At 38.2% G+C, this 18,984-nt stretch overlaps 1 protein-coding gene across 1 annotated transcript in view; it reads right to left on the bottom strand.

Annotated features, from left to right (window-relative positions):
- ZFYVE9 (zinc finger FYVE-type containing 9) overlaps positions 1-18,984 on the bottom strand; it is an 88,928-nt gene that overhangs the window by 38,845 nt on the left and 31,099 nt on the right. Inside the window, exons 4-6 of the mRNA XM_042464310.1 lie at positions 9,135-11,224; positions 2,664-2,763; positions 1,606-1,662 (exon numbers count right to left, since the gene is read on the bottom strand). Coding sequence (XP_042320244.1) covers positions 1,606-1,662; positions 2,664-2,763; positions 9,135-11,224 — 2,247 coding nt within the window. The remainder of the gene's footprint in view (positions 1-1,605; positions 1,663-2,663; positions 2,764-9,134; positions 11,225-18,984) is intronic.

The following is an 18,984-nucleotide window of genomic DNA, read 5'->3' as shown; positions in this document are numbered from 1 at the left end:
GTTTCAATGATGCATGTGTCCTAAGGTCCAGAAGCCACACCAAAGTCCGCTCCAGTCTGGTGCGACTTCGGATCTTAGGAAGCATGCATCATTGAAAACACCATACCTCCACTGGGACTCGAAGAGCTTTATTTTGGCTGTCTGTAACGGCCTTAAATTCAATGTCATTTGTAACATTAATGCCCATTTTAGAGCAATCCTTTTGCAGCTATTCACATCCTGCTTCTTTTTCACTACAAAGTGAATTTTTTTTAATCTCAGCATATTCTGCTACCTCACTATTCATTCCAAATCCAGGTCATTTATGACCAAGTTTTTAAAAGAACTGCTCCCCAATCTCCATTGTGAAAAAACCAGTTTTGTCCTGACATCCATTCATCTATTGATTAGGTATTAATGTATTTTATGAAAGAATACATTTTTTAGGAATTGCATATTTTATGCAAAATATATAGTATTCTGTTGATATGTTTATGATGCCACTAAACATTTTTAAAGTAACAAACGTGGAAGAGGTGGTTTTAAAGCATTTCCGTCATTAAACATTTCTGGACACGTTTTTCTTTTTTATTTATTTTATTTTATATAGGAATTTCTATTAATGAAAGACTTTTAAAAAAAACAACGAATGATATATTACTTGTACTAAGAATGACCACAGGATTTTGCTTAGTAAGAGGTTACACAGTTATATACCTTAAGATTGGTTTTTCCCCTGAATCCCTATTTGGCCTTCATACAGCAAAAAATATGGGTGGTATCAGTTGTGTTAGTTCCATTTACATTTAGTTATGATCTCACCCTCCCTCTTCACTCCAGTAGAAATGAGATGGGAGGAAGTCCATCTTCTGGAAATAAGATTCATTGCACTCCAGACTGGACTTCCGACCTGAGTTTTACTTCTGGAAAATGCCATGTGTTTTCAGCCTACAAACGCAACAAATAATACTGCTTTAAAAAACCACACAGCAAACTCAATATATCCTACCCTCTGTAAACACAAAACACCAGAAGACTCTGTTACATAGCTCCCAAGTAAACATAAGCTACCTAAACCTCTTATAATCTGATGAAAAGAGCCCTGCTCCTACTTCGCCAATAGGTACAAGCACCTTTTTCTTGCAATAAACTTCATGGAATCCACTCATAGGAAAGTTCTCTAACAGAAAGGTAGCCATTTTTGTTAAAACCTCCCCCCTCTTTCGCAGCCCCTAGTGCCACTTCTTATTGTTATCCCAATTCCCCTCCTTGACTTTTAGAGCACATTTTCAGTGGAAAGGGGACATTTCCCCACACTTCCACTCAATCTATGTCTTTCTAGCACAAAAAGAGGAGTGTAGTGAAGGGCTGTGATTTAAAACATATGTCTGGATCCACCCTATATTACCAAACAATGTCATTGAACAGTGCATCTAAGTATTAATGCTCTATGTTTCTATGCTCGTGCAATTCAATCTATTCAAACCTAACATAAATCAGGGGGATTTTTTCACCTCTACTGGTGAGTATTGTGCTCATGGGCTTGCTTGGATCATGTGAGACTGCCATGCTCCAGTAGAGGATTGTCCCAGACACTTGTCAATTTGGCTGCATCAGCAAACTCACCATTGGGTAAGATTCCATCAGCAAACCAAACCACGTCTTTGTTCTCTGGGCGAGCCACTAGGCAGAGAAATAGAAACATCTTTACAAAAAGAAATGCATTGCAGATTAGAAGTAAAACTAGCCAAGTGCCAATGATTGGTCAATAGAGAAAATATGGATTTGTGATATACTCCAAATAGAATCTACCATAGGGCGAGTATGTCGGATTAGACGTTCTGGCTATGATGGCCATTGGATAGGTTGGAACTCTATGGTATGAAGTTGCCGAGGGACAGGTTTTGGGTGGGACAAATTTATGGGGCTTTGGTGGGAGTATGACCCTGGAGAGTAAGGTCGATGTGTTTGTAACAAAGGATCTAAAATGAGGAGCATAAAGGAGGAAATTACAGTGCAGAGAAACGATGGCCGTGATTGGACGGCGGGAACAGGAGAAATGGGTACACAGATATAGGGTGAGAGGGGGGACAGAAAGCTGTGGTTGGGGGCACGGGGGAGTAGGGAGCGAAAGAAACATTAAGCGCACATGGGGGAAAAAAAAGAAGAAAGGAGGGATAAAGAGCAAAAGAAGTGAAGAGAGCGGAGGGAACAGATAGCAGGGGTGTCGGGATAGGGGAACGGCAACTGCAGAGCAAACAGTGGTCTGTTGTGGAGCACAAGTAGGGACCCAATGGTAACCAAGCATGCTGCATAGCTTTCAATCAGAGAAAATGAATTCAAATCAATTTTATTAAAGTCATTGATCTCTGTCTAAAGCTGTACTGGAACCCAATACATACACAAAACTCTGAACAGCACGTTCTAGGACTAACTTTATTTTATGCATCAGAAATGAAAGAAAAAGGAAATTCCCAGGATGTCCCATAAGTGCCATAGTCATTGGACTGTGACAAGTGTCATGCTGAATATAATATAATTTTCAGTAAACAATTTTACTGGGGGGAAAAAAATTCATTAGGCAAACAAGATACTCTGAACAACAAGATTCACATGGATGAGTCTGTCTAGCATAGTGTCAAGGCAATGGAAATCTGTATCTACTTTCAAAACCAGTTACTTACCATTCAATAGTACTGAATGGCAAATTACACATACTCTGGCTTCTTTTCTGTCCATATATAGTAGTTTGCATTTCAGGCTGCAGCAGGCTGCACAGAAGACCTTAAGTAAATAAGAAAATATATATTCAGTCACTTATCAATCTCTTATGACTAAAAGCATTTGTACAGACTGAGTTCCATATTGATATAACCAAGACTAAACTTATTCTTATTTATTTATTTTATACTCTGTCCTTCTCCTGAGATGGGATTCAAGATAGTTAAACCATAAAATGCTTCAGAATGCTAAGTAAAATTAAGTATTTATTACAAGTGTAAAAACTGATTATATGGGTTTCAAATTGAATAGATATCTAATGAATTAGAGAGTTGTCATTCTAAAAACGTATACTGATTGTACAAAACAGAATTACTGTATATACTCAGGTATAAGTCTAGAAACCTTAGTCACAAAATTGACCCAGAAAACCTGAGTCAACTTATCCATGGATACAGTACATAAGTACTGTACTTTAACTCTTATTTAAAAAAGAACCATCTCATGGTGAAAGGCAAGAGTGCAATCTATCCTAGAAACACTGACTCCCCCTCTGTACTCTCATCCATCCAGCCTTTAGTATAAGCACAAACAGCTGTGACTGTCAGGATTTTGTCTTTAGCATTGCTTTCCGTTACTATGTCCATTACATATTTTGTTACATGCTCCCAGGTTTTACCCTGGACTTATCCGTTGGACATATCAAAATCCAAAATGTTGACCCCAAAACCTGCCCTTGACTTATAAATGAGGTCGACTTACAGTCAAGTATATACAGTGCACCTGCACCATACGCAGGCTCGCCATATGTGGATTTGAGGTCACACAGACAGCAATCCCTAATATAGTGAATAGAAAGCACACTCGTGCCATGCACTGTGCCGCACGCCATGGGGATGTGTCCCATTCAAACAAATGGGGCTTGAACATATGCTCCATTTACCTTATGCGAGAGGGAGTCCAGAACGGATCCCCTGTGTAAGGCGAGGGTGCACTATACTGTACTATAGGTCATTTTCTTGAGAGGACAATAGTTAAAACAGAATGTCTTTACCTATTTAACATACTTCATGAAACTTTAAAAAAATGACTAAAGAAAGTACAATGCACCTGTGTCATACATAGGCTTGTCATATGCAGACTTGAGGTCACACGGATGGCAAGTCCTAATATGGTGAACGGGGTACGCGCCCATGGCACGCACCACACGTCGTGGGGACATACCCCATTCAAATCAACGGGGCTTGACCATACACAGAATTTTCAGAACAGAACAGAACAGATCCCCCACATAAGGTAAGGGCACACTGTATATATTTAACCTACTGTGAAAACTGAGCAATCAAAATTAAAAGGATTTTAAAAAGGCAAACAGAATGCTATGGGGGCCAAGTGGTCCAAGTTCTGGCTTTTGGAAGCTTCGTTCAAGGCCACCTCTCCTCTGCATTCAAATGCCTTCACTGTTCTTTCTTGTTTGCTGTCCCTTCTGCTCCCCTGGTACAATACCCATGTAAGTCACTTTAGACACTCACACAGGGCAAAAGGATGCTGTATAAACTTGTTTTAAGGATAGCCATCAACTGACAAATGGAAAACATTTATGTAAACTTTCATTCCTTACTTGTAAACCTATGTTCTCCAAATGGCCATTTCTGAAATCACACATATAAGTGTAGGTCTATCCTGGAGCATAGAATCATAGAATCGTAGTTGGAAGAGACCGCACGGGCCATCCAGTCCAACCCCCTGCCACGCAGGAAATCCAAATCAAAGCATCCCTGACAGATGGCCATCCAGCCTCTGTTTAAAGACCTCCAAGGAGACTCTATCACCCTCCGAGGGAGTGCAGAACAAGATCTCCACACTTTCTCCCCAAAATGCCCTACTTTCATTTTTCCACTAAGCCCACCAATGTGCCTCTGTGAGGAGAAGTCGTATGAATGGACAGATGATCACCCCAAGAACATCAGTTACAGGTGAACAAACTGCCTTTCTTTATTACGACTGTTGTGTATGACACATATGGTGATGATTAGCAAGGGTATCAGTCATGATAGGCTGGAGAAGGAACATTAGTATTGTACCAAAGGCAGCACAGCTCTTCAAGAAACCACACATGCATTAGGATCAAGGCAGTAATGCTTTATAGAAGCAGATGGTTGGGACTACGTCAGCATTTCACTTATTTCTGCTAAACCAATACCTTCACATGAAGTGGCCATGTAAACTGAAGTAACTATAGCCCATATGAATGGCATCAAAGATAGTTGGGGAAGAGGCAGCTTATCTAACTGATAAAGATAGCAAAATTGTCTTCACTACCCATTTCACAAAGTTTTGCGTTTGGTTAATTCTGACTCGCAGTGTTGACTTATCAAATGCAATAGAGCTTGATTCAACATAAACTCAAGCTGAGACTAACAGCTGGATTGCGACCTAAGTGCTATTAGTTTTGCATGTGTTCTGCTCCTTATCATTTCTAGTCTAGAATTCACACTTAACACAGGTAGTAAATATATTTGCTACATAAGTTAGCAAACATAAATTAGTAAATTATATTTAAAATCTATGAATTATATCTTCCTAGATGTCCCAAATCACCCTTCTGAGTTGGAAATTGACATGTTTTTATAACTAAATTTTCAAAAGCATGTAAAGCAGCACTGGGGAAAACTTTTTTTTTACTCTGCGATTATGGTTTTGCCTTGGCAATTTAAACCATAATTTAAATCAATTCTCTCCAATCTTTTCAATGGTGCAAAAGTAGCTCATTGCATTACTTACTGCATTTATTTATTACTTGTTCTGTTTGTTCTCTATTCATTGTTGCAGTTGTTATCTGCTTTCAAGTCATTTCTGACTTATGGTAACCCTAAGGCAAACCTATCATGGGGTTTTCTTGACAAGATTTGTCCAGAGGGGTTTTTGCCTTTGCCTTCCTCTGACACTGAGAGAATGTTACTTGCTTGAGGTCACCTAGTGGGTCCCTATGGCCAAGTGTGGATTTAAGCCCTGTTCTCTACAGTCACAGTCCAAGACTCAAACCACTAAACCGCTGGCTGGCTGTTGATTACTTTAAAAAAAAAACAACCTGTAGAATTATAAGTGGCATTTTAAATTTTCTGTCAAAATACCTCTAAAAATACCTTAAAATTCCCTAAAATGTCACTAGGTGAATAACTTCATCTGTATTCATTACATTATTGGTGCAGTGAAACTTCATTATGCCCATGTTACTGGAGAAAACACTTAATAAAATTATGGAACCTAGGTGAAAAAATGGTTTTAGGTCCCCACCTTCAATTACAGTGTAACAGTTACTTAGTTGCTTTGCCAAACAACATTGCCAAACAACATTTACAAGTCTCACAGCAACCAAACCCCAAAGTTGTGCTAGACATATATATTAAAGAGAAACAGAGACACAAGCACACATGCAAAATAGCTGTGGGATGGTTGAAAAGTAGCCACTTACGGATGGTTTTGTAAAGCAAAGAATTAGCTCATACTAATGTGCTGAATAAACTGTGGTTTCCATTTCTAACAAGTTTCTTTTTTTCTTCTTCCTTTTACACATTATTAAACTTACCAGGTTATATATGAAAATGAAAAATCCATTCTCACTTAACTTTAAATCAAAATTACTAATACTCTGAAAAAATTACAACATATAAAAATAGATAAATGATGTAATTAAAACATTAAAGGGAAAGGTTTCCTTTTTGACAGATTTGTCTAGTCGTGTCTGACTACAGGCGGCACTCATTTCCAATACTAAGCCGAAGAGCTAGCATTGTCAAAGAAGACGCCATGGTCATGTTGCCAGCATGACTGCACGAAACACTGTTACCTTCCCACCAAAGTGGTACCTATTTATCCACTTGCACTTTTACATGCTTTCAAACTGCTAGGTTGGCAGGTGTTCACTCCGTTCCACAGCACTTGGGTCACGACCTTGCGATCGTCAGTGTCGGCATCTTAACCACTAAGCCACCAGTACAACACATAAAATAATTCTAATAATATAATAATATTTGAATTATTCTATACATATCTATATTCACTGATGCACAACAGCTAATAAGTTCAGGTCAACAGGAGGGTGGCAATTGACAAATGTTGTGCGTCACAACTTTATTCAGAGCTCATTCAAGAAAAATGAATTCTATATTCCAAGATTCTCAACAATAACAACTTTAAGACACCGGTGAAGCTAGATATCTAGCCACAGTCCTCATATGGAGACCTGTTTTACATTGAGTGAGATTATTGGTCCATCTAGCCCAATAACAGCAATTTGACTTAGCTGCTCTCTAAGGTTTCAGGCAAGTTTTTTTTTCATATCCTTATCTAGAAATTCCTGGTACTCCTCTGGTGGTCTCCCATTCAGGTACTAACCAGGATCAATTCAGCTTAACATCTAAGCAACGAATACTAGGTGCTGTAGGCTATATTTTGGAGGAAAGAATTGGCAAAACCATCTTTGAGTATTCTTTGCCTAAGAAAACCCTATGAAATGCATGGGGTCTCCATGAATCAACAGGCTTAAGGGTACACACACACACACACACACACACAGAGTACAGCCTTCCAGATGTTGGGCTGTAACTCCTAGCATTCCTCACTGTTGGGGCTACTGGTAATTGCAGTCCCACATCTGGAAGACTGATCTTTTCCCAACCCTGGTTTAAAAGGTGAGATACCTTTTTTACATATTGAAAGCCTATTAAAATAATAAAACATAGGAACTTTTCAATAAAAAAAGAAATGGGTTAGTCACTACATAAAACTTTTATTTGTAACTGATTCAGCCATAACCTACATCATGTCTTTCTGGATGCCACAATATCACTTCTCAACTTCAGAGGGATGCTATTTTTCAAAATACTAAGACTTGAAAGAAATGAGATCATGAGCAAACTACTTAATTTTTCATTGATTGTGCTGACCATGTCAAAATTGGATCAGACTTTTCCCCACCCATCCTGCCCATCCAAACACATTTTCCAAGAAGGACAGGCAAGAAATGTCACTGCTTATGTGTCTAATCTACTGTATTTCCAGGCAGCAAATCCTCCACTCTCAGTGGAAAGGCTAATCAGAAAGCGTGTGTCACTGGGTTCCACATCTTCATGCCATACAATGAACTTTCAGACAATAGCAACCAGTATTCCCAACCAAAGCATGGACAAGTTCTGCATTTTAGTAGTTGCAGTAAAAAACAAAAACAACCAAAAAAAACTTTTCCAAACTCTGCTTCCAGCATAACTGCTCTTCCTATTCCAAAGCAGGAAATCCAGAAGGGAAGTGTTTGCAGATCTGGTTACACAACTGTAAAAAGATCTCAAACTTCAAATCAGGAGCTACGGATGTGATAACATCAATCCACCTCTCCAGTTTCAAAGCTATGGGGAAGGTTTTCTGTACATCACTCATAAAACAGGGCCACACTACATTCAGAACAATAATCACTTTTGTCCAAATGTGTACATACATAATGGGCTAACATTTGTGATATAAATCTGAAAATAAATATAAAATCATTTCTGGGAGCTTTACTTGCCTTGCAGTTAACTAGAAGTAGGAAAAAGCGTTTAACATTTAAAATACAAGAATATAACAAAAACTAAGAGCTCCAAGTAAAGCAATTCAGTAAGGTATTGTGTAATGATAATGATAGTCACATGCATAAATGAAAAATAGTTATTCATTAACATATCTCTGAACCCAATAAAAATGAATGCAATAACACATGAAACCCAGCTTTCTGCACATAGATCTTTCAAAGTACTTCTATAAAAATCTCAAATTTAAAGAGATTTGTGAAGTCGAAGGCTTTCATGGCCGGCATTCATAGTTTTTTGTGGGTTTTTTGGGCTATGTGGCCATGTTCTAGAAGATTTTCTTCCTGACATTTTTAAGAGATTTGTTTTAAAGTTATTACAGTGTGAGAGTATGATTTGTATATGAGAGAGAAGATATTTAGACATTTTAAAAAAAAAGAATAATACCTTGAGAAGTCATCTGTCATTCTCAGTAACCACTAAAAAAATTAAAACAGGTAAGATGTTTACTTATGCCTTGTTGAAACCAACATATTAAGCGCAGTTGAAAGGAAAAAAAATCCTAAACTATTTTAGGGAGAGCCTGTGTGGTGTAGTAATTTTGAGTGTTGGACTAGGACTCTGAAAGACCTGATATCAAATCCCTGCTCAGCCATGAAAATTCACTGGGTGATCTTAAGCAGTCATATTCTCTCAGCCTCAGGGGAAGCCAATGGCAAACTCCCTCTGAATAAATCTTGCCAAAGAAGTCCCATGATAGGCTGCTGGCATTAATCAGAAATGACTTGAAGGCACGCCACAACAAAATTATTTTATATTATGGCCATAACTCCTATCATTTATGAAAATCTATCATTAAATACAACTCACCTTTCCACATGCTCTACAATGATGCCGCCTTTTAGTGAAAGTAAATCTGGCCTCACATTTCATGCAATTTGGTGCTTGAGAATCTGGAACCCACACTGGAGCTACTTCACCCAAAGTTGTAAATGGCTTTCTTGTAGGAACTCCAAACTGGCCAGCTCCAAGGTCATTGTCTGGACTATCGGAGGTTGCTGCAAGGCACGAACTGCTAGAAACCCCAGACTCATACTCATCTGAATGCTCCCCAACAATATCCGCAACTGTGGCATTCAGTGATGTTTCATCGGAAAATACGTTTGCCGATAAGTTTTCTGAAACTTTTGATTTTCCAGATATATCGTTTTTATTTTTACTGTTACCACCACAGTTTGGGGGAACCAGGTCATTCTGTATATGGTCCATTAATGGCTTTGGAATTTGCAGTTTGAGATTTGTAGGCTGCTTGGGTCGGGCACCACCAAAAGGAACACTGAGAGGTTGCAGGTTAGCTGCTGTTTTGGGTGATGCTTGACTCAATTCAGTTGGTACCTGACTACAAAAATTATGTAAGTATTTCTTTTTCATTTGGTCACCAGTGCAATTCAAAATGAGTCCACTCCTGTCTGTGGCTTCATTTCCTCTTTGTTCATAAACATTACTATAACATTCTGATTTGCTCTCTTCTATCTCCTTTTCCTCAGTCACAGAGTCTTCCTTAGAGGGCAAAGTCTTTGGAATATGAGCAAGAATTGGGTTCTGTATTCCATAGGAATGACAACAGTTTGGCAGATCTCTTGATACTGATGTCCCAATGCCATCAGTGTGACTGGGATATTCAAGCTCATCTACAGATGTCTCCTTTAAGTCAAAACCTGCTTCCATCATGTTTTCACTGCCATCTCCATTATTACTACATGCTTCCTCATGTTTTGCTGTGTGCAGCTGTTCTTCATTCTCCCCCTGTACTTGCTTATTACTCATTTCATTTTGTTCAGTCAATTCACCATTCACCATCTCCTGAGATTCTGATAAACAAACTGTCTTAGGGAGCAATTCAGTTGTGCAGAGAATTTTTTCAGCTTTGTCAGCTTCATTTTCAAGAGCACTAGCATCCCAAGAGTCCAAATGTCTGCTAGAATGCTCACAGTGATTGCCACTTCCAAATGCATTCAGCTGACAAGTTCCAGAGAGCTCGGGTATCCCTGACTGACACTGCTGGGCTGTCTGCTCTGCTTCTGCAGACAAATCACCATTGCGTGAACTAGGTGAACAGTTTCTAGGTTGTGGTTCTGTTCTCTGAACAGCAACATCAATATCAAAACCCTCACCTGATGTACAACTTTCTTGCATTTTAATGCTAGGATCAAGTGGCCTCTGCAAGGGAAATACAGTTGTACCTGGTGCTGTAGTTTCTGCAAAATGGGAGTCTTTGTTTGTATTATCTTTCTCCTTTAACAGAGAAGAGGAATATCCACTGGATAAGCAATCAGAAGCAGCAGCAGTACACTGTTTAACAGAATCGTCTTCTGTATTCAGCCTGCTTGTTTGTACTACTTCTTTTTCAGTATCTGTATCTTTCTCAGTGGACCCATTTACAGTAACATCAAGATGATCAGCTTCTTGGGTTTCACTATCCAGTGTAAAGCTAATGGTATCCATTATGGAGGGATTGTTGTGATTTTTACAATCCAATGAATCACTTTGCAATGTTTTCTTGTCACAGTTATGCATGACTGCTACAACTACAACGTTTTTTTCCTCTGGTAAACAAGTGCCACATTTTCTTTCTCCTTCATCCATAACATTACAGTGAGCACTTTGATTACCATTTCTCTTTATTAGTTGATCCTCTGTTGTTGTCTGATCATCAATCCACATGTTTGGGATTTCCTGACTCATATTAAGATTACTTCCATTAGAACAATGGTCTCCTCCACCTCTTGATCCAGTGGCTAAATGAGACAGGGACAAAGCCTTTAATTTTTGTGGGCAGTCATTGGGAACTGTAGATTCATTCACATTCGCTAGAGCTGGGTTAAAAGACAGCCGATGAGAAGGAGGATCTAGGATCTGATTCCACTTTGCATCCAATAATGTAGGTGAAATAGCTTCATCTGAAAAAAAAAATGAAATAAATCAATACTATAATTTAAGGTGGATGTCCATTATGCTATTGCAAGGGCATATGCTTGTTCCCAATCCAGCCAAACTTGGTATGGTATTTAATGGGGCCCAACAAACAATTTAATACAGTTGTGGACTCAATCTATCAACTAATTCAAGTCCTGAACACACAATTCAGATTTCTACATCTTTTGTACATTTATGAACAGATTTTGATCAAGCTTTTAATTTACATTTAAGCTGGCATTCCAAATATTCCTGTGCAAATTCTAAACCCTCCAGAATGGTGGTGTTCTATTTTGCATAGAATTAATTGTGAACCAACTTTAAGGAATATAGGATGATAATAAAGATTATTTGAACCTTTGTTTCATTCAACTCATATAAAAAATCGTCAACCTGGGCAACACTGGATTTATTTTCTATTATTCAATGAATTTTGCACATATGCGGATGGACCATACACGGCTTCCAGCACATGCTGGAAGCCGTGCTGGAAAAAAGGCTCCCGTGCCCCAGAAGGAGTAATGGGGTGTACGCCTGTGGTGCGCGCCCCACGGCGCCCCGCAGGCACAAACCCCTTTACTCCTTATGGGGCTTGAGCTTACTCATTTTTTCTCTTACATGTGGGGTGGTGGTGTGTGTGTCCGGGACAGATCCCCCGTGTAAGAGAAGGACCCACTGTATAACTTTGCTTTATTAAAGTAATTCATGTTTTTCTACAACCAAGTTACTCCTGAAAGAGAATAAATAAATATCTGACAAATCTAACAAAAGAAGCAATACTTAACTGGCAAATATTTATCAGCAGCCAAAATGGCAATTTTACACATCCACCACTTCATATCCCTTTATACTCTGAAAAGAATTCCAAGGACACAAGGTTTTTGAGAGTTGCCAATATATTAAAATTAGTTTCAGCCAAAAACAAATGAGACCCTGGTTTGCAGGGAAAGAATTGCACTTCCATATTTTTAGTGTATGTGTGTTAACTATGGTTTCAGAACCAAAGAAGATTCCCATCTCAATCAGAGCCACTGTGTGGGTTGGTTCAATCTCATAGTGGGCAACATGCCTACCCCATCTTTTACACACCCTGTTCCCAAGGGCACTAACACTGCAGATTTTGCTACTGAAAGTCAGCAGAACAGTAGCAAAAGAAGTAATACTTTCCCTTTATGAACATGATTTTATGTTCTCCTCACTGGCCCTATCTACAAGTACAGTAGGTCCATGTGCTCAGAAGCTTCACAGAAATTCAAATCAACTCATAAGCAAGATGCACAAGGAGAGCACTCTTGTGTTTAAAAGGTAAAATTCCTCTTTTAAAGGAATCTCTATACTACCATGTTACAAAATTTCAATGTCAAAGCCAAAGTAGTAGCAACACCAGCAGCATGATAAAGCTGCCACTGATTAAAAAAAGTAATGGCCCCATGACCTAATGGAAACTGCCCACTGTGGTTTAACCTTTTCACTCTACGATGTTGTCCTGATGAAAATTTTCCCTAAAACTATTATTTGCCATGAAGAACAAAAAAATGGAGGGGCTATATATATTGCGTTCAAGGGAAAATAGCCATTTTAAGAACTTTCCTCACCATGTAACAAAGTCCTCAACTATACTAGTGATTTCAATTTTTTAAAAATAAAAATAAAACACCCATGCATTTTCCAGTAGGTCTAGCTTAGATCCAAAAGTAGAGTGCGGTTTCAATCAGCTTCTAAGAGGTCTGCAAGAGATAATTCATCATAATATTTGATTTTTTTTACATAAATAGTTTCAAAAATCTTGACTGTTATGTTTAGATGCAATTAAGAGAAATAAAAAAAAATCAGCTCAGATCAGTCCATGTAAAGACCAGGCCACATCTGACAGCATACAAGTTATGCAATGCAATTTAGGATCGTATAGTGTAGCAAACTGAGCACGATGTCAATTTTGAAGGTGGAAGAAAGAGGGTCACCTTTATCGTTAATCATGAAACTTGTTGGGTGGCCTTGGAATAAATATAACCACACAGCCTAGCCTAACTGCAAAGAGATATAGTAACATAAATTTATTCATTTATTTGCAGTGATATAACACATGTCTATAAAACATCCAATGTGGTGCACAACAGCAGAAGCATAAAACATTTACATTGGCAAAAAAAAAAATTAAACAGTAAAAAAAATGATATTTTACGTAAGATTAAAATTGTTGCAATGTATATTTTCACTGAAAAATATTATGAAAATAAAAAGTAAATGCTACATCGTTATCTCTGCACAAAATATTATTACAGTATAGTGAGTCTTATATATTGCACAAATATATACATATCAGTTTGTTATCTACAGAAATATTGGAATTAACTATGTTATCATCTCAAATATATTTTCATGTTTCCAAAGTAAAGAGAAATTATACAAAATTAAATGAGTGCATTTAAGTTCCATAAGAGGGACTTTCACATTTTTAAAACCTCTGTATAATTTCTGGGCTTCAAGCAGGGAATATCCACCTGCCAGTATATTGCTATCAACTGTGTAAATAACATGGGGCTGAACTAAAAAAAAAAAAGAAAGAAAGAAATGTATGGTCGCATTTCACATTGAGACCTATTGTGTCCACCCTGTAGGCCTTGCTATTCAACAACAGAACGATACAAGAATTAACATGCAAATCACCTCCTCTGAACCAAGTGTGTGTGTGTGTGTGTGCGCGCGTGCGCACGCACACACACACACACACACACTCCCGTCCATTCTAGCATTCTCTGAAGATGCCAGCCACAGCTGCTGGCGAAACACCAGCAATAAACTCTTCTAGAACATGGCCTTATAGCCCCCCCAAAACCACAAAAACTATGGATGCTGGCCGTGAAAGCCTTCGACTTCATATCGGAACAACTTGAAGGCAAAGAACAACAACAAATTTGAAATATGATTCTGAAGTTTTGTATCCAATATCTAAGGATAAATTCACTGTAGTCTGAGTTTCCCTTATCTGAAATCCAAAATCCTTAACTTTTTGACTGCCGACATGACAGGACACCAGCAGAGGCAGTGGCAAGCCCCAACTGCCTGCCACACATTCTTCAAGCTCCCCTGCCTCCATGAAGAGGAGAGGAGCAGAATGGAAGAAGATGATGTGGCAACCCTAAATCAAACCTATCACCAGGTTTTCTTGGCAAGATTCGTTCAGAGGATATTTGCCTTTGCCTTCCTCTGAGACTGGGGGGATGTGAATGTGAATTTCCACCATCAAACAGGGATTTAAATCCTGGTCTCCAGGGTCTGAGTTCAACATTCAAACCATCTTCACGATCTCAGGAATTTAAGAGTCATAATATCATTGATAAAAATAGTTTATTGTTAGTAAATTTAAAAACAGAATTCATAAAATACAGTGGGGGCCTTTGGAATTTACTGGGGTTTGGTTCCAGGACCCACCGTGGAAACCAAAACCCATGGATGCTCAAGTCCCATTGAATACAACGGCAAGTAAAATGGTGTTCCTTATATAAAAGGGCAAATCAAGGTTTGCTTATGGGAATGTGTATATTTTTAAAAGTATTTTCAAGCCATGAATGCTTGATTCCGTGGATAAAAAAATCTGTGGATAAGGAGGGCTGACTGTGTTCACACAATTCAATCACAGTTAATCAATCATCCAATACTTAAATAAGTAGGTTACCTAAATGACTTCTTCCTTGTTTTCATTTTGGCAAATATAACAATCAGATTGTCAAAAGAGAACTCACCAGCAAGTATATTTTCTGCTAAGAATGTTACAGTGTTTTTGTCCCATTCTAGGTGTTCATTTATGAGCTTCAATTTACAAAAGGAATTATCACCTGATACAATTGATATGGTAATAAAGCAATGAACATTCCTAGAGCAAAGCATATTTATTGAAATAAATTTTCCAAGCTTTCAGCATACACTTGGTTCAGAGCAATTAATGTGCAATTTTTGCTGCTGTTGTCATACAGTTCTGAGTCTTGCTTCAAACATGGAAACAATGCAGGGCAGTTAAGTTTCTTGCAATGGGTTTTGGGGCCTAGTTCATCTCACACTTAAAGCTGCTGTGTGTCTTCAAGTTGATTCTGACATATGGTGACCCTAAGGTGAAACTATCACAGAGTTTTCTTGGTAAGATTTGTTCAGAGGGGGGTTGCCCTTGCCTTCTTCTGAGGCTGAGAGGGCATGACTTCCCTGGGTCATCCAGTGAATTTCCATGGCCAAACATGGATTTAAATCCTGGTCTCCAGAATCCTACTCCAAACCGCTATCCCATGGTGCAGTTTCTAATCATCACTTGACCAAGGAGACACTCCAGCTCATCTGTAGGGAATAGACTGAAGATTGATAAAGCTGCAATTCTTCCATCTTGTCATTCAGGATTGTGGCTTGTCCCAATGTACAATCCTCAGCCAAGGAAACACTGCAATACATCCATTCACTGACAGAGAATGTAAGACTTTCCATCCTCCTCCTCTTCTCTGTCCCCCACCTTTTCTGAGTCTTTCATGAGTATAATAAATCTACATGGAAACAGCTGAAATGACAGTATGAGAGATACCAGCAAACTTGGAGTAAAGTGCAAGCTGGGGGGGGGGGAATCCCTTAGAAATAACTCCAAAGGGAGAATAGCCAAATGAGGATTCACTGGCCAAGGAATGGTGACTAGCTAAGAAGAAAAACTCCGATAAAACCATTGGGAGGAGGAATGGTACAGAGTGAACAGGAAAAGATGACAAAGCAAAAAGGCTTTGAAGCATAAAAATAACCATCTAATTTCCAGAGAGGTCATTTCCTGGTTCATACTGAGACATTTTAAAATAGTCTCCAGAGGTGAAAGTGAGCATTACCCATAAATATCAATGGATTTCCCATTCGTATGCCCGCAAATCAGACTCTGGAGGCACAGGAAAACTCACTGAAAATGAGCTGTTAAATTAAACCGGTTTATCAACCACTGATTGTTTTTTTTTCCAGGATAATTCGATCACATGGGAGTCAATATCAGAGCAATGCAGATCGAATGTGCACTCAAATGGGAACGATGCACCCATGATTCGCGTCCTGATCCGCATTATAAGCCAGTGGGAATGCGGCCCAAGAGGATAAGTTGGTAATTACAGCAGTCAAACTGCCACCTTCCTTGAACATGTGGATAAATTAGCTGACCAAAAGTGCTAGGTTCATACCCATTTAGCTGAATTTTACTGCTACTGAGTTCTGTATGCTTGTAAATTGTAGTGAGAATATATATTAAGAGAAGGAAGTGATAGAAAGAGCTGGAAATTTCTTCTGCCTTTTCCTGCTGATGTTTGTGGCACACAGAAGTCAGTGACAACAAGCTGTAGTGATTTTAAAAAGAGGCACTGCCACTGTTAAACACAATCCTCACACTTTCCATCTGCTCCAAATATGCTGCTTTCAGTCTCTTCAACAATTCTTCTACCATCCACTTTTCAGTTTGCTCTATAGGCTACTTCTACTTTCTTTCCTCACACTACCATTAGGAATTAAACTTGCTTTTTGCATGTGCTTCCTTTAGCAAGTAAGAAAACCAATGAAGAAAGCAATTTGTGTACAAGTTATAACTACAGACAAGCAATGCTTTCATTACTCAAAAGAAGAACACTGCAGATTAGCTCTAAGAAAACAATTTCCATTAGTCAAACTACCAAAAAAAAAAAAATCCCTCAAAAAGCAACCAAACTGCATTAATTTCAAATAGCACTCTTAACCACAGTCACATTAAATGGCAAAGACTATATTCTTCTACTTCACAGCTGTTTATTAATTTATGGAATTTGATGACTTAGTGTGGCAATTCTCACTAGACCGGATGGTTTTAAAAGTAAACTGCCCAGAGCAAATCAGCCAGTTAGGTATTAAATGAATATACAAATAAATGGGGATTAGACAAATTCATGGCAGATAGGTCAATAAATTATTGACCATAATAAATATACAGAAGCTCCAGGTTCAGAGACATTAACTCCTAAAAAGCAAAGGGAGTCTTCTAATGCCTTTATACCTTACTTTTAAAACGCATGTTAAATATTTGGTTTAATAAAGCCACACTGGTCTCCAGTTCTTATGCTTCCCTTCTTACAGTTTACAATACCCTTGTTATGCAAATGTTAACATGGATCTTATATCCTCATCTACTTCTAAAGTTCTAAATCTGATTCATATTAAGATATTTATCAAATAAGAGACTCATAAGAGCATTCTGATTTAAGACCACATTTAAAGCCTAGCCCTCTTAATTTACATAACACAGTATAAAGTACGTTTTTAAGCTCATGGGAGCGATCCTCTTTAAATACTGTAGTTACACAACACAGCAGCTTAAAAAGCAAAACCAGAAGCCCTTAAATAAGTTAACAAAAGAACCATTAAACAGAACAGCATTTTTTTAAAAAAAATGAAAACACTTTTAAGAAAAAACAATCCAGAACAAATAAGTTTATAAACTCTGCTTAAAAGCTTCTGTGTAACCGGCCAGGCACAATTCAGTGAGGACTGAAATAAAATGTGAGGAATAACTGTAACTCAGCTACTTACAAGACTAATAATAGAGACTAGATCAGTTATAGGAATAAACAACCAAGAGAAAATTTAAATTTATAACTGTTTGCTGTCTTAACTTTTGATTAGTGTCATATCTAGAACAAAATTAGTATTTCACACCTTTAGATAGTTAATTGAAACATACTCTAAATCTTCAGTTAGAGTAATCACATATTCCTTTATCTCTCAGTTTCAAAAGCTACAGAATAAAATCACACATTCCATTCTGGTATTTATATGAAGACCAGTGTAGACCCAATGGTGTGGTAGAAGGAGACGTCTTAATCCAGCCTCCCCATGGCAATCCATTCAGCCTCTGAAAATGTTACAATGCCATTTGCAAACTGAACTATAGTTTCTGCCAGTCCCAGCCAGTATGCTCAATAGCCAAGAACCACATAAGTGATAATTCAAAACATCTGGTGAACAAGAATTGCCTTCCAATGTGCCACTAGGTTTTAGTGACTCTACTAACTGTGATAGCTGTAGGAGAGGGTGCTGAGAGGGAAAGCCTGAAAATCAGGTGTTGTCTTTATGTCCTTAGCACTTGGAACTACAGCCAATCCCATTCAGCAGGACCTCTTGCCTAATAATAATAATAATAATAATAATAATAATAATAATAATAATAATTTTATTTATACAGTATGTCCTACCTCTTCCAAGGATCAAAGCAGGATTACATCATTAAAATAATACAATGCAATTGAACAGTCAATAAAATACAAATACTGAATTATACATCCCTATTAGTTCCTTAAAATCTCCAAACATCAATTCATATACCATTATACTTAGAGAGGGGGGTCTTAATCATCATCTCTATACCAAATCCGATGGGAAAATCTGCCGGAAGAGATCCATCTTTAGCGCCTTCTTAAAGGCATCTAAAGTAGTGATAAAACGGATCTCCTCCAGCAGACTATTCCATAATTTAGGGGCTGCAGCAGTGAATGCTCTATGGGAAGTTGTGGTTAATCAAGTATTACAATGTTGCAACAATTCCCCCCCCCCCCCGATGTTCTGAGTGTTCGGGGCGGATTATGTAAGGAGAGGCATTCCCACAGGTAACTCAGGCCCAAGTCATGTAGGGCTTTAAAGTTAAAAAGTATGACGCAACATCTGTAATGGCGCCAGAACTATTGGCAGCCAGTGTAGAGATTTTTAAACACGG

This window comes from Sceloporus undulatus, chromosome 4, assembly GCF_019175285.1.
Source record: "Sceloporus undulatus isolate JIND9_A2432 ecotype Alabama chromosome 4, SceUnd_v1.1, whole genome shotgun sequence".
Lineage (NCBI taxonomy): Eukaryota > Metazoa > Chordata > Lepidosauria > Squamata > Phrynosomatidae > Sceloporus > Sceloporus undulatus.
The sequence above is the reverse complement of the archived record's forward strand: the minus strand, read 5'-3'. Positions and strand labels throughout refer to the sequence as shown.